The 15,117-nt window shown below is 42.9% G+C and overlaps 1 protein-coding gene across 1 annotated transcript in view; it reads right to left on the bottom strand.

The window, feature by feature from the left end:
- Positions 1-14,531, bottom strand: part of PLCXD2 (phosphatidylinositol specific phospholipase C X domain containing 2) — a 48,566-nt gene extending 34,035 nt beyond the window's left edge. The window contains exon 1 of the mRNA XM_003797686.2: positions 13,803-14,531. Coding sequence (XP_003797734.1) covers positions 13,803-13,965 — 163 coding nt within the window. The 5' untranslated portion in view covers positions 13,966-14,531. The remainder of the gene's footprint in view (positions 1-13,802) is intronic.
- Between the last annotated feature and the right edge of the window lie 586 nt (positions 14,532-15,117).

The raw sequence follows: 15,117 nt of genomic DNA, 5'->3' as shown, positions 1-15,117 counted from the left end.
CTCAGCACAACACTGAAAACCTCTCTCAACCGGACTTATGTGTATCTTTCCAGACCTTTTCCATTTCTCTCTCCTGGCACTGCTATAGGTAGCTGCGGCAGCCGTTCTCTGTTCTGGAAGGTGCCCTTGTTCTCCCATCTCTAATTTTCTGCGTTTCTTCTCTGACTCTGGAATGCCTTCCTTCTCTGGAAACCTTACCTATCACACAGCCCAGCCAGGTACCCTCTTCTGCTAAGCAGTTCCTTAGCCCACATCTAGATGCCCCCTCTCCCTTTCCAGGTCCCAGCACACTTTGCTTGTTTCTTTACTATGGCACTCACTTCATTCTGCTTTTATTGGCTTTATTCTTGTATATTTCCTACAAGATATGCAAAAAATTTTATTCATCAAAAAATACTTCATTCAGTATCTACCATGACACTAGGTACATGTTAGGTAATTGAAAATGATAATAGCTATACATAAAAATATTGTGTTTATTTTGTGCTAGGTAGCATTCTAATCACATTGCATATGTTATTGAATTCTTAGGCAACTTTGTTGTGCAGTAAGGAATTTAATCTTAACCATTGGTCCCCATGATGTAATCTCTTAAGCCCCTAGAATGTCTTGCCTGATAAAATTTATTTATTTACCAGGGGTCTTGGAGCCACACCAGAAAGTCTAAGTACGAGATTTATGGTGAAGGTTTAACCTCTGAAGGAGCTGGATTCTGATGTTGGCTGCTATATGAGGCTCAGTAAAGACTTTGGACAGCAAAGCCCCTGTGAGATTCTCTGGTTAGCAACACTTCTGTCTTGTGTATCATCACACATCATTATAGGAGAGTCATGCTGTCCATGACTCCAGGAGAGAGGACAACTGGAAACGCCACATTTGGAAATTTACTAGACTATGCCCTAGGCACTTCTTTCTTTAGCTGATTTTCATCTATAGCTCTTGTGGTAATAAACAGTAACCACCAGGAGAATAAGAACTTTTGGTGAATTCTGTGAATCCTCCTAGCAAATCATTGACTGTAACGATGACCTTGAGGCCCCCTAAACTTGTAATTGGTGTTACTTGTTTGTCCTTCCGCATAACTTTGCACTTAGGAAGTAGACACTACAATTATCTCCATTTTACAGATAAGCAAACTAAGGGACAGAGAGGTTCAGCTTTTTACTCAAGGTCACATAACTAGTAACTAGGATTTGATCCTACATATCTTAACAGCAGAACCCACACTCTGAACTATCACTCTTATTTAAATAAAAATTAAAAATAGAGAAAGATAAAAAATATTAAGAGCAGACATAACAATGAACATGTATCCTCAAACATTGAAGATGTTTAGGGAAGCTTTTATAGAAAAACATCTTGTATTACAACTCAGGTTTTTAATCTCTATAAATGTGATAACACTTTGGATCTGAATAGATGATGGTTACGTATGTTAAAATATCTGAGGCCTGAGCTCAGAACATGTTAATTTAGAAACTTATATGTAAGACACGGGCCTTATAGTTATTGAATATAGCAAAAGATTTATTTTTTTAACAAATGCAAAATTCTTTTAGTCTTTGGGAACAATCTTATGGTCCCTCCCTACCTTTCCATTTTAATTATCTGTACGTGACCCAGGTCACAGTCGTTCGTCTGTGAGCTCACCTAACAGAAGCCAACTTACCTCTCTTGTCTTCTGTGCTGCCATGACATTTAGTTTATGCTTGATGAACTTAGGATGCTGGATGTTTTTTATCTCTGTATCTGTCTCTGCCATCTGAGTCTAAGTCGTCGAGGGCAGGATCATATCTACTTCATGCCCATAACGCCATTCCTATTTTCTGGCATTTAGCACATGCTAAATACATTTATATAGAAAAATACAAGCATGAATAACTGAATGAACAGATGTTTAGAGAGTAAGTTGCCTAAGGCTTGGTAAGCCCAGGTCTCTGGATCCTTTTCCAAACTTCTCTTTGGCCCATCCATCCTCTTTAAACAAGTAGAGTTCACTGTTTGTACCTTACCACCTCTAGCAACTGTTAAGCCCCCCACTCCATTTATTTCCATTTTTCCTTCTAGCTTGAGTCATCTGAGTCAATGAAGAAGAACATGACAAAAAAAAAAAAAAGGACAATGTTAGCCTGAAAGGATGGCTAACGGAGCAACTGTAATAACATTCTGCATTGATCAATTTAAAAAGAAACGCCTCAGAGAGTAGATTTCCTGCAACTTATGCTTGCTTAAATTATCTTCTCATAACATCTCCTTGTGGCCTCCAATCTCATGCAACTGAATTAGGTCTTTGGAAAAAACACAACGTTTGTGAAGAACTTGATTCCATATTAATAAGTGCAGAAAGGCTGAGGCATCTTTAGGATATACAAAATTAGCTAGCATGAGTCCAAGATAACAACTTTAAACCTTCTTGCCAACAGAATTCATCTGTGAGACCTGATTATTTTCCAGGAGGCATGTGGGAGGGTGTTAATAATCACCATCAAACTGCCTGTGAGAGGGCCATGTGGCCAATTTAATTTTTAATCAGTTGCCTATTGCATTCATAATTATTCACAATGCAACAAAGCAACCGTATAAGGCAGTACTTTGGAAGTACAGGATGTGGAACAACTTATTCTCTTCTATGTGGTGAGAAGCCCAGGGGCATCCCACTGGCCAAGGACAGATATTGGCCTGGAAACCAAAAGGCTGGTCCTGGGGCACCACCAACTGGCTGGGTGGGTTAGAACTGGAGTAAATCAGAGGTTTTCAGGATGCTTTTCAGACCTGGAACTTTTAAAAGAAGGGTTTATGTGTAAAAAAAATGCAAAGAGACCTTTTCTAGAAAAACCATCACCATCTCAACTCCTGGCCCTGAGGTGGCTGGAGGGGCAAAAGGGGGCACCAAACCTTCCCAGGGCTCTGCAGGCAACGAAGAGTATTCCATTTGGCCTAGATATTCTCCAAGTCAGAAGGTTTCAATCCCACATATGGGAGGCATTTTAAAGCATTCTCCAAATGGATAGGTATCTATTATCTTTTGATTTGAAAGGTATTCTTTTCCTTATGTGTCCAATCCCTATCCCTAACTAAGAGATGGTATAGAAAATTCATTAGTAAGAAAATTCTTCCTTTATTCTGCTAATGTGCATCCTCCTCTGTCTCTGAACAGATGGCATTATCTTTTGTAAAGTAACCTCTCAAGAGGAGTACTTGGTTATCCCCTGATGAGCTCTCAATCATACCTTTTAGTTTGTAACACAAAAGAAAAAAAAAATACTAAGATCTGATGGAAACCAGAGAAATTTTTAGGGTAGGTGAAAAAAGTTTTGTTAAATTAAATATTCTACTAAAAACATCCCTTGCTTTTTTTTTTATTAAGCCTCTTGGAACAACTTGGGATCGGCGGTGTGTGAAATTAAATGGTGTTTAATGATTGCGATAAAGCAACTAGAAGTTTCTGTTTTGTGGTTTAGTATACACAGCTAACCCTGCACACACCCTGAGCTGCCAATATGGTTGAGGAGATACTTAAATGAGAATTCACACAGAATGGGCAGAACGCTGGACACCAGGAGAGCACATATGGGTAGCCTCTCTGGGACTAGAAAGTCAGGACAGATTTCCTAAAAGAAGTTAAATCTTAATTGAAATATAAAAAAGAAAATTTTAAACATGAGGGTATCTTTAACTCAGACCATTATGATACTGGATGTAATAGTAGCTGTGGGTGAGGATAGAGGATTGAAGTGTAAGATTTAGCTCTGAAATCATCTCCACTGGCCCTACCCGTCATGTCCTTCTCACAATTCTGAAACGTTTCACAGGTACCTCAAACTCAGCATGCCCCAAACTGAGTGCATCTGCTCCCCCTCTCCACCCCTGACCCTGCTCCCTCTCCAGCATCTGGATTTCTGGGAATGCCACCACCTTCCTTTCCCTTACCAAGTCAGTTGCACTTTCTTTTTAACCCTCCAGCTAATTGCCAAGTCCTGCTGACACTCTGTCCTAAATAGCTCCTGAGTCTGTCCCCTTTCCTTGGTCCATGTGTCCCTCTCCCCTGGGCAACAGCACCTCACACTTGGATGACCTCAGCAGCAGCCTAACTGGTCCCCTTGGTTATAGTATGTCTTGATTCTAGTACATTTGTGTAGCAGGCAGAGTGATCTTTCCCAAACACAAAGTTGACCTTGCAATTTGCCTGCTTAAAATCCTTTGCATTCCTATTCAAGCCAAGTTATACCACTTTGATATGGCTTATCAGATTCCAAGCAACTGGGCACTTTACCCTCTACACTCTCCTTCTTGTGACCCATGATACAACTATAATGAACACTTTTGGTTCATTCAATGGGCCATTCCCTCTCTTTAAGATCACCACCCCTATTATTTCCTCTCCTAGAACACTGTTGCCTTGTTCCTCTTATCCTGAGGAGGCCTTCCCACTTCCTTCAGGAGGCCTCCCTGGATTCCTAATTCTTGTTAAGATACCACTGCTATATGCTGCTTCCACCAGTAACCTATCCCTCCCCAATCACCCTATAGAGCGCCCTGCACAGCTTGATTAAATGTCCGTTTCTCCAACTAGACTGTAAGCTCTTTGAGGTTTGGTCACACACCTATAGTGATCACCACTGAATCCCCAGTGCCGGGGAGAGAACCTGACACATGGGAGAAAATCAACACACATGCTGAATAGAGTGAAAGAAGCAGTGAGCTTCTCACCTCACCCCCAGGGCTCCTAATACTGGGGGGTCATTTTGTTTCACTTTACTCCCAAACTGTTACCTGAAGAGCTTCCTACCCTGCCTGTCTTTCACTGGCTGCTCTTTGCCTTCAGGAAAACGGTCAGTCATGACAGTGATACTGGAATTTCTTCCTCAGTAGGCACTTGGCCCAGGAACCACAGATCAGTAGTAAGATGGGATTTTTATTAGACAGAATACAGAAGTAAAAAGCACCAGAGCTTCTGGAAGGGGGAAAGAACTGGGGAATCTCTACCTGGGCTCTTTATCTCGGGGTATTAAGTCTTGAGAATTACACTTGGCCAGGACTTGGTAGGTGGAAAAACATCTTTTCAAAGTTAATGAATACAGTACCAAATGAATGAATATAGTTAGTCCTCCACTAGGGCAAGGTTATCAGGTCCTTTACAGTTTTTATCTCTGAGAAGAGATTAGGGTGTGTGCTCCCTACTCAAGGTGGAGCCACCCAAAAAATCATCTCAGGGTGCTTTGTCCATGATCTTGTTAGAGCCCAGAGGGTGTGTCCTGAAAAAGGCAGCCTGTTTATGCTTGGAAATGGGGATCTGATTTCTGAGCTCACCTGGGCCAGGGGAATGGGGGCGGGTTCCTGTCCAGCCCTGAGTGGTGGAATCCTGTATCAATAGGGCCCATTAAGATCTAGTTCCTGCCTATTTCCAGCCTTACCTCTACTTTCTTTGAATGAAAACTGTGCTGTTGGCCACATCAGACTGCCCAGGTTTCCTCAGGGTCACCCTGATCTCTCATGCCTCAGTCCCCCTGTGTTGTGACATTCTTCCCTCCACCCAGCTGTCTGTGACCCACTCCTCATGACTCAACCCAAGGGTCCTCGCTTCCTGAAGCCCAATCCACCAAGCTTCTCTCCTACCACCAATAACAGAATTGAGTATTGTGTTTTTTGAGTGTTATAGTACCCAATGCATTTTCTCTATCCTGTCTGAAGTTTGGGCTTCTTCTAAGATCATGCCTTCATGAAGAACAGGAAAAGAATGCTATTCTTCTCTATAATTACCTCCTCTAACACAGTCCCCAGCCGAAAAAGGCACTCAGTATCTTTTGAATTAATGATTTTCCTTTAAATGAATACTATTTTTTATATAGGCAATGAAAACAAAACAACAACAAAAAAACAAACACTAATTTAAGTCAAATTAATGCAACAAGCTCCTATAATTCTTGTGGGGGTCCATATGGGCACCTCCTGCCAGGATGATGACCTAAACTCATACCCCGGGGGGACAGACAGGAATGTGGTTTTCACCCTTAACTTTCTGGCACGGGTGGGGAGAGGAGGGCATCTGGTTTCAATGGCACCTTAAAAATACTACTTTCCACATATAAACCTTGAAATCATACATGTTCATAAACTATTCATATCAGTCTGACAGGGCCTAGGAATTGCTCAGTTCCACCATTACTGTAGACTACTGTACTCGAAGACATTTGCATTATAATGTGTAAATAGTTCCTACTTTTCCCTTTTATTTATAGCTTGTTAGATTTGTACAGGAAAAAAAAAGTGATAGAATATTTTCTGAGAAAAATAATACTTTAGGCTAGGCGCCTATAGCTCAACCGGCTAAGGCGCCAGCCACGTACACCTAAGGTGGCGGGTTCGAATCCCCAGCCCGGACCCGCCAAACAACAATGACGGCTGCAACCAAAAAATAGCCGGGCGCTGTGGCGGGCACCTGTGGTCCCAGCTACTTGGGAGGCGGAGGCAGGAGACTCGCTTGAGCCCAGGAGTTGGAGGTTGCTGTGAGCTGTAATGCCACGGCACTCTACCCAGGGGGGACAGCTTGAGGCTCTGTCTCAAAAAAAAAAAAAAAAAGAAAAATAATACTTTATATATTAAATGTATACTTTATACACTGGCTAGCCATTGTAGACTAATTGAAAATTAAAAAAAAAAAAAGCATAACCTGTTATTTTCTTAGAAAATTTTCAGCTGCTTAGTAGACAATGAGTGCACAAAAGACTGTCTACATTTTATAGATAATGCAAACTAGACATCCCCCTTAGAGCAATGAAGACTCCAAGGCCCAACCTCCTTTATCTTGGAGTTACCTCGAGCCCTACTAAGTAGTCCTCCATGTACGGCTTGGTCCTCACGGTGTTCAGCATATAATCCAAATTCCCATCACTGTTTAACAACAGGAGAGAAGCGGTGGAAGGACTCCTGCTTAAGCACATGTGTAAACACTGAAATGAATTGAGTCATAGATCTCCTCTGCCTAAATCTGGCTCTTGACGTGTGTTCAAATTCTTTTCACACACATAAACACGCCCACCTATTACAACCATCTATAAATAATGCCTCCTCGGCAGGCCTGGTTGGAAACTCTAATTAGGGTTAGTCAGCATTTGCAAAGTGGTTTGGGATCTTCCCTGAGGCAAAGTTACAGGTTGCTAAGGCACTTGGCTAACACTACCTTTCAGTGTGCCCGGGCCCCTAAATGCTTCAGCGGCACATCTAGCGGAGGGAAAGCATTATGGAGGTCGTGAGGTGTCCTACCTAGTGGAGGTCAGGCCAGATCACATGCTGGAAATCAACTCTTCAGCTTCAGAAGCACGTCTGAGAGAGGACTGTGCACGTGAAAGCAACATGCTCCCAGGGTGTGCAGTGTCCCTGGTCCTAGTCAGTGGCTATTTACGAGGGGTAAACAATAGCAGGTGGTAGAATCTGGGCCCCCTCCAGGGTGAGGCTAAGGTTGTGGCTAAGCTTCCGTGCATATATGTGTTGGGTTTGAGGACACACGGGTCAATCCACGCATTCAGAGGGATGATGAAGCGGTTCCAATTTCTAGAGAAATGGTTAAAAAGTGTGTGTAAAGATTTGTTCAAAGGCAAGCATTTTACAATATTGCCACTCTTGACCTGGGAACAAAATGACTGGGTCCGGAGGGCAAGTGCTGCGGAAATGAGGCAAGCAGAGCAGTTAACAATATGGTCCTGTCACAGACAGCTGAGTTTTTCCCAAAGGCTTTGGACGTCTGGAGATGAGAAGTCTTGACAGCTGAATTTGGGATGTGCGGACAGGATGGAGTAAATAGAGAGAATTTTCTGGCTCTCTTGATCAGCTGCCATCACATTGCATTTAAGACTCCCTTGGCGCTCACATGCCAGCCCTCCAAGTATCCTTCCCTTAACTTTTAAGATCTCTTGAGGGGGTGACCATTCAAATCATCCTAATCTAATCAGACAGAGAAGACTGAGTCACATGGCTTACTTGGACAGGAAGTTCCTTTAGATTATAAATTACCTGAGGGTATGAACCATATCTTATACCTGTTTTTATTGTCCATTGCAGGCATAGGCTTTCAATAAATGGATGTTGTGATTGATTTTAAAATGATACATAATGACATTATTATTATTATGTGCCAGAAAGCTTGCCATACGAATTATTTATTTAATTGTCACACTAAGCAAATGAGGTAGCCCTATGATTATCTGTGTTAAAGACCCTGAGGCCCAGAGAAGTTAAGCAACTTGCCCAAGGTCACACAGTTTGTGAGGGTATAGTCCGAGTTCAAATCCAGGCAGTCTGGCTCTAGCATTCATACTCTCAGCCAATCCATGACCCTTCTTTTTAGACTTCTGTGATTCCAGAATTCTTGGTGGCCTTTGTGTGATTTGAGGAAAGGGGGTAGGGCTAAGAAAATGAGCTGTATTAGGAGAGAAACCTTCTAATGGGAACACCAAAGTCATAGCCTTCTTTTTACTATTCACCATGGCCACCTAGAAGGAAAAAAAATGAGAACCAAACAAAAATAAATAATTCCAGTGTGGCATCCATGCTCAGTGGTTAGGGCGCTGGCCACATACACTGGAGCTGGCAGGTTCGAACCTGGCAGGACCTACTAAACAATAATGACAACTACAACAACAAAAAAATAGCTGGGCTTTGTGGTGGGTGCCTGTAGTCCCAGCTACTTGGGAGGGTGAGGCAAGAAAATCATTTAAGCTCAAGAGTTTGAGGTTGCTGTGAGCTGTAATACCACAACACTCTACTGATGGTGACATAGTGAGACTCTGTCTCAAAATAAATAAATAAATAAGCAATTTCCATTCAAGTGACCATCTGATTTATTTTTCCTGATTGAGTCTGCCCCAGTAGGTTCAGCTTGGTCCTTAGTTTTCTACAACCCTATAGGATTTATTCTAGGACCGACTCATGGGCCAACCCAAACTTCTTGCTACACAATTTATTTTGCATTCTTTTGGGGTGGTCCCCAAATCTCTTTAGAGGCACCATACCCACCATAGCTTATCTGACTTCCAGGAGCAGGGTCGGGGTAACGACCCCTTCATCTTTCCCTACTAGTGATTTTTGCCTTCATGTCACACCAGTGTGAAGAGAGTGTGGGGCCACCAGGAGAAGAGCTGTAGAAATTACCAAGCAGTCAAGGCTAAAACTGTATAGGAAAAAAAATAGGAGTTCAGAAAGTTACAAAAAATAAAAAGCGAGAAAGAGAGAAGGGAATGATGATCACCAGCAACATGAGAACCGGGAACTAGAGAGCAGCGAGGAGCACTTGAGAAGGCTGACCCTAGGGAGGCAAGGCTGGGACAGGTCAGGTTAGTGGAGAGGAGGCATAGCAGAGAAGAAATGAGAGCAGGGAGAGGCAGCGGCCTGCAGGAAAGACGAGAAGCTCAAATTTGACAAGGCAGAGGGATGCTGGGTGAAAGAATTGTTTCTAGAAAAGAAGTTGTACCTGATCTCAGAATTTTCATTCCTGATGGGGCTCAGTGATGCGCCTTATCTAGGGTTTCAGGAATATTATGCACTAAAAACAAGAAATAGATCAGAAGATCTTCATATAGCTTCACATGGCTGTGATCTGTGCAGTTCAGCTCTGGTCACAGTGGAAAATAAGGGTGTCCACAGGCCACTTTTCCAGCATTCAACTGTCCTGCAATTCCATACATCTTTCTACTAGGATTTGGGATAATGGGGAACAAGTCATATCCTCCATCTGTGAGTTGTTAGGGACCATGAAAAAGACACTTAAAAAAATAATAACAACGTGTTAAGAAGGCTGTGATGAAGGTACCACATCAGGGATACAGAGGTATAGGAGAGGACATCCCCTAGCCATTTCCCATGTATACCCCCATTCATTACCTCAGCTGGTTAATTTCACCTGGAAAGCCCCCTTCCCAACCCTGACTCCCAAGCCACATCCACTGAAGTCCTGACCATTCTTCAAATCCTAAATCAAGTGCCATTTTCTCAACAAAGTAGTTCCTGATCTTAGAAGCTGGATTTAACCTTTCCATTCTGTGTGCTTCTATAACACATTATTTATATCTGTGTTTTAATATTTATTCCCATCAGCTCTTTTTTAAAAACTAAGTATGATTAAGGTGTATATAAATATGTAGATTTTAGTGGTATACATGTATGTACGTACATCACTAAATGGTAACCTTCTTTGATAGGAGGGTTGATGGTGGCTTCATCTTCGGGTCTCCTATAGGCCTGAGCATGGGTTGACTAAAGTGCTCTTAGGATCTAATCAGGTACAAGTTCATTTAGATCAATTAACCTGCAGCCCCTTTTAGAATGCTGAAGTGAAAGCCCCCTCCTTCGTTCTGGCAACCCTGAGTCCTTGTACGCACATACCAAAAATAATTTCTTGTTTTGAAGAGGCATAAAAGAAATGGCCTTTAGAGCTATTGATTCAATCATTCTTCCCATCTCTTCCTACATTTAGACAAAGAACAGGCAATAAAACAAAACAAAAACCTCCAATTATTTAAGTAATTTTTAATCTGGAAAGGACTCTATATTTCATTTAATCCAGTATCTTAATTACAAGTGAAGAAACTATGTCCCTAGAAATTCAGATACTTCTTCGGTATCACACAGCAAGAATCAACAACAAATTCCATGACTCTTAAGTTCCCAACTCTGGGAACTCTTCCCAACAGAGCAAATAGTTTACCTTTCATAAAAAAGAAAAAGCATGGTTAATAAAAAAGGAACAGCACTAAAATACATAGAGAAAAAGAATTCATTGAAAAACAATATACATTACAGAAAAATATTTTCCTACCAGTGCATTTGACCACAGAGAATATCATGCTTTTGCTAACATCTGTGAAATGATGGCAAAGGTTTAAAGATTTAATTTAAAAATCTGAAATTTGTAGTTTCCAGATTTATTATCCTTTGGACAGCAAATGATTCTACACAGTTTTCAATGAACACTATTCTGAGGTTCTTTTCCCAGGTATTTCATTATTTTGGGGGTGACACCGGTCCTTAGCACACGTTAGTAAGAGTTGCAGAAGCAAAATATGCAGAGACCTGGAGGCTCTGTTGCAAGGTGCACATTCACACATGTTCTCTCCCATCATCTTAGGCAAATGCAGCAGGTGCACTCAAATATGACATCGTTCATTCCATGCCAGCTCTGCTATTATTGCACGATGCCCCGCCTGTCTCGTCACCCCACTCCCATCCTGACAGATCTAACCTAGTCTTATAGACACCCCCATTGAGTACGTGGGCACACACATACAAATACGGAACAGGTCAGTGCACTATATTCTAATTTAAAACTTACTAGGTTACAATTCTAAATGGGAAAATGTAGCTACAGATGTATAATACGTATACATGTAAGTGTTTATATATAATCACTCAGATAAAGACTCTCGAGTTTTTAAAATTCACTCATTCATTGCAAAAGATGAGCTGTTAGAGACCACCCCCACTGCTGTGCACTTCCCAAGACCCCTTGAGGGGCACAGAGACAGCACATGGGTTTTAGTAGCTACACAGAGGTTTCAATAAGAGTTCTGCCACTTACTACTTGTGTGATCTTCAGAAAATGTCTTAATCTCTCTGAACAGTGATTTCCTAATTTCTAAAAGGAGGATGTTAATACTTACTTCATGGAGGTGTTAGGATTTGAGGTATGTATGCCATGGGTGCTGCATAGTAGCACTCAGTAAAATAAGAGCTATTGTGATGACAGTGGCAATAGGAAGGAAGGGGAAGAGGTAGGTAGACAGTGGCCCCCACTGCCCAAATGCTTTCTGTATTTCAGAATTTCTCAATTAGAGTTGGCAGAGAACTTGACTGCTAGCCTTTATCTGTGTAGTGTCAAGCTTGAGGTGGAGGGAAGTGAACTAACTGGGGAGTCCAAGAATGGTTAGCACTTAATACATAATTTTCCTGTCTTGAGCTTACATATACAAACACTTAATGCCCCTTCCACTCCTGGGAAAAGGGCATTTCACAGTGGTGACTTCAACCGCTTTTGAATAGTCAAGGTAATTTATTTTCCTTTTTGCTTGGCAGTACTGGACTACACAAAGTTGGGTGAACAAAGTCCTGTGTCTCCCACTGTGGCTAATCATAGAATTTCCAGTTGTAGCAGCAGGCCCTGGCTATTTGCTCCCACCTTCCCACTCCCTTGCCCCAGCAATTCTAGTCACTGTGAGATACACTAGGGATCACAGAACAAATGCCCAGCTCCTGTCTGGAGTCACAGATGCAGAATTCACAGCCAAGTCACTGGCAGAGCTGCTTACTATAATTTGGGGTGTGTAAAGTACAAGGAAAGAGGAAGCCCCAACCGACCCTGCACATGACCTAAATGACAGAGCCATTTAGAGCCTACCTAAGATGCCATTCTATTTGCAAACACATATACCTGCCATTTCAGTCAACAAAACAATTCCATTAGAAAGCCTGAAGGCAAATGACTAATATCCAAAGTGGCCCGTACATCATTTTGGTGATGACTCCACAAGCGTCAATTAAACATAGAAAAGACCTGTTCTGAAGCATGCCCACCTGGCATTTCCCAAAGGGCTGTAATCAATGGCTTTTAAAACCTAAGTTATCATATATACAAAGAAATTTAGCAGCCTCTCTTTGCTCAAAAGCAACCAGGGCCTAGAGGACAATGAAACTGGAAGAACTCCAAAAGAAGGGGAGAAGAAAGAAAAGCCTGTATTTAAAGTCAGCACTGCTCTTTCTCACGCATAGAAAGCAAAGATCAGGGTTTGCATGAGGTCATCACTTTAGCCACTAAAAAGACAGACTGGTCCAAGGAATGCTTGGGAGTTTGATAGTCCAGGGGCGAACTTCAATTGTTATGTTTCCAAGTGAGAGAAGGGATTGGCAGTATTCCATCCCCAGCTCCTAGGAGTGCTTTCCAAATACCAGCATCACAGGACTTTGCTCTGTACAGTAGGCCAAGCTCACTGCCCAAATAGCCTTCCCTAGAAACCATCCTTCAACTACCTTTTGAGTGGAAGGAAGGGAGCACATCCAACAAATTATGTCAAGGTATGAAAACTCCAGCAGTGAGGTTTTAGCACAGTGGCTGGAGCAGAAGCGCTTTCAAGGTGTTTCAAGGCTTTTCAAGGCTGTGGTTCTGGATCAGTCAGGCAGACACCTGTATATATATAGACAAAGCTTCCAACACCACAACCTCATCACACCTAATGACTGCCTGTGATGAGAGCTTGCATTCTGCATTTCTGGCTGTTCCAACAACAAAAATATGTGTCTTTATATTCAGTTGTGATTCTGAACCTATTCTCTAATGCTTATTCATTTTTGTTTTTTTCTCTAAATATACAAGGTCAGATAAATGAGAAAGGAAATATCTTTTCAGTTTTAATTTTGATTCAGATCTAAAATTGTTAAAGGCTTTTTACCCATTACTCTTGATCTCTCTCTTTTTTTTCTTTAAGTGATTCAAGAAATGCCTCACATACATTGGCTTCTTCAATATTAAGAAGGATAATATGCTTAGAATGAGGCTATCAAATATAAACAAAACCGACGGAACAAAAAAATCACAAGCAAAACCAGAGGTGCTTCCATTCTCATAAATCCCTTTGCCAATGATGTAGTGTACTTAATCTCTTTAAAGCAGCTGCTTCAGTGTTAAGTTTTTGGTTTGGAAATAAAAAGGGGTCACTGACAATTAATTTCTCAGCACAATAGAAAAGCAACCCAACCCATTAACAACACTAAAATGGCAGAATTAAACATAGTGGGAAGAAGTAGGAATAGGAGAATACCTGGGATTGCCAGATTGGAAAGGGGTAGGTTGTGGAGGTGAGGGGGCAGCGAGGCCATCCAGTCGGCATTGCAGACCTCCGATGATGTCTTTGTCCCGCTGGGGTTGGGGGAGCAGATGGTCCCCATTCTGAGTTTCCTCCTTGCCTTCCTGAACGCTAGCATCTTTCTTGTCAACAAATTGGCCAGTGTCAGCCCAGCGCTACTCAGTGCTCATCACTTCTCAGGCTCTGTAGACATTTCAGAGCCACCTTTGTCGCGACAGTTTTTCTAAAACGGTTTTCTGGCTGGGAGACGGGGCAAATTGGTGGTTCCCTACCCCCCTAGCACCCGCAGTCTCTACCCTCTCCGGCCCAGCCTGAGCTCCACTCCCTTAATCTGCTCAGTCCCAGCTCCGTTAAACTTCTTACGTTCCCCCTGCAGACCGGGGAAGGTAGGCCCCTAGAGATAAACCTTACAGAAACTGAACGTCCGAGGGGGAGCCACGCCCGGAACCACTCACACGACAGGTGACCACACAGCATCCAGACTAGCCTGTGGATCCACAGACTACACACATGTGCGCGACAGGGCACACCATCTCTGGCCTGATTTATGCCTCTCTATATGTCACTGGGCTGGCTGATAGGCGGCGACTCACTCCCCCAGCTTCTCTGCACAGACACCCCTTGCCCTGTGGCTTCCTGAAAGGCGCTCACAAGTGTAACCGGCAGCTCCAGGACTCCGGCAGCCCCGCCCTGCACTGCCGGGCAGATTTGCCGGGCTAGGCGGCCTGTGATTGGCCGCTGGCGAAGCGCGCTGCGATTGGCCGGCGCCCTCTGGGCTGCCCCTCTGTCCGGCTCCCACGCCTCCCCTGCTCCGCAGTCCCCTCCCTGCGTTACTCCTGAGTTCCTGTGTGTAGACAGACGCGGCGGCTGCCAAAGCAGTCGGGGAAACTTGCAGGCTTCGGCCGCCGGGTCCTCGGATCGCCTCTCCTCCATCCTTTAACACAATGTGCGCTCGGATGTTCAGCGCAACCACATAAGCTTGGTTCTTTCCTTCTTTCCCCTACACAAGCACGCTCGGTGACAATTACATAGAAAGCGCTGCATTTTCCGTAAACCACAGAAGCAGCAGAAATATGAGCGGTAAAAAAGCTGAGAAAGGTGCTGTACCACAGGTTTGGATGACAACATCAAAAACGGTTTGTGTTTCAAGCATTACATAATTAAGATCGACCTACGCTCTGCAGTGCAGGAGTTCCTTGCTCTTCTTCTCGTCTAACAAAGGAGAAAATGATGATTCTTTATACTTGTATTGCCCTGTTGTTTGGAGCCC

Source organism: Otolemur garnettii, unplaced genomic scaffold (genome assembly GCF_000181295.1).
Source record: "Otolemur garnettii isolate 467f Iridium unplaced genomic scaffold, OtoGar3 scaffold00122, whole genome shotgun sequence".
In the NCBI taxonomy this organism is placed as follows: Eukaryota; Metazoa; Chordata; class Mammalia; order Primates; family Galagidae; genus Otolemur; species Otolemur garnettii.
Note: the sequence above shows the minus strand (reverse complement) of the source record. Positions and strands in the feature narration are given on the sequence as shown.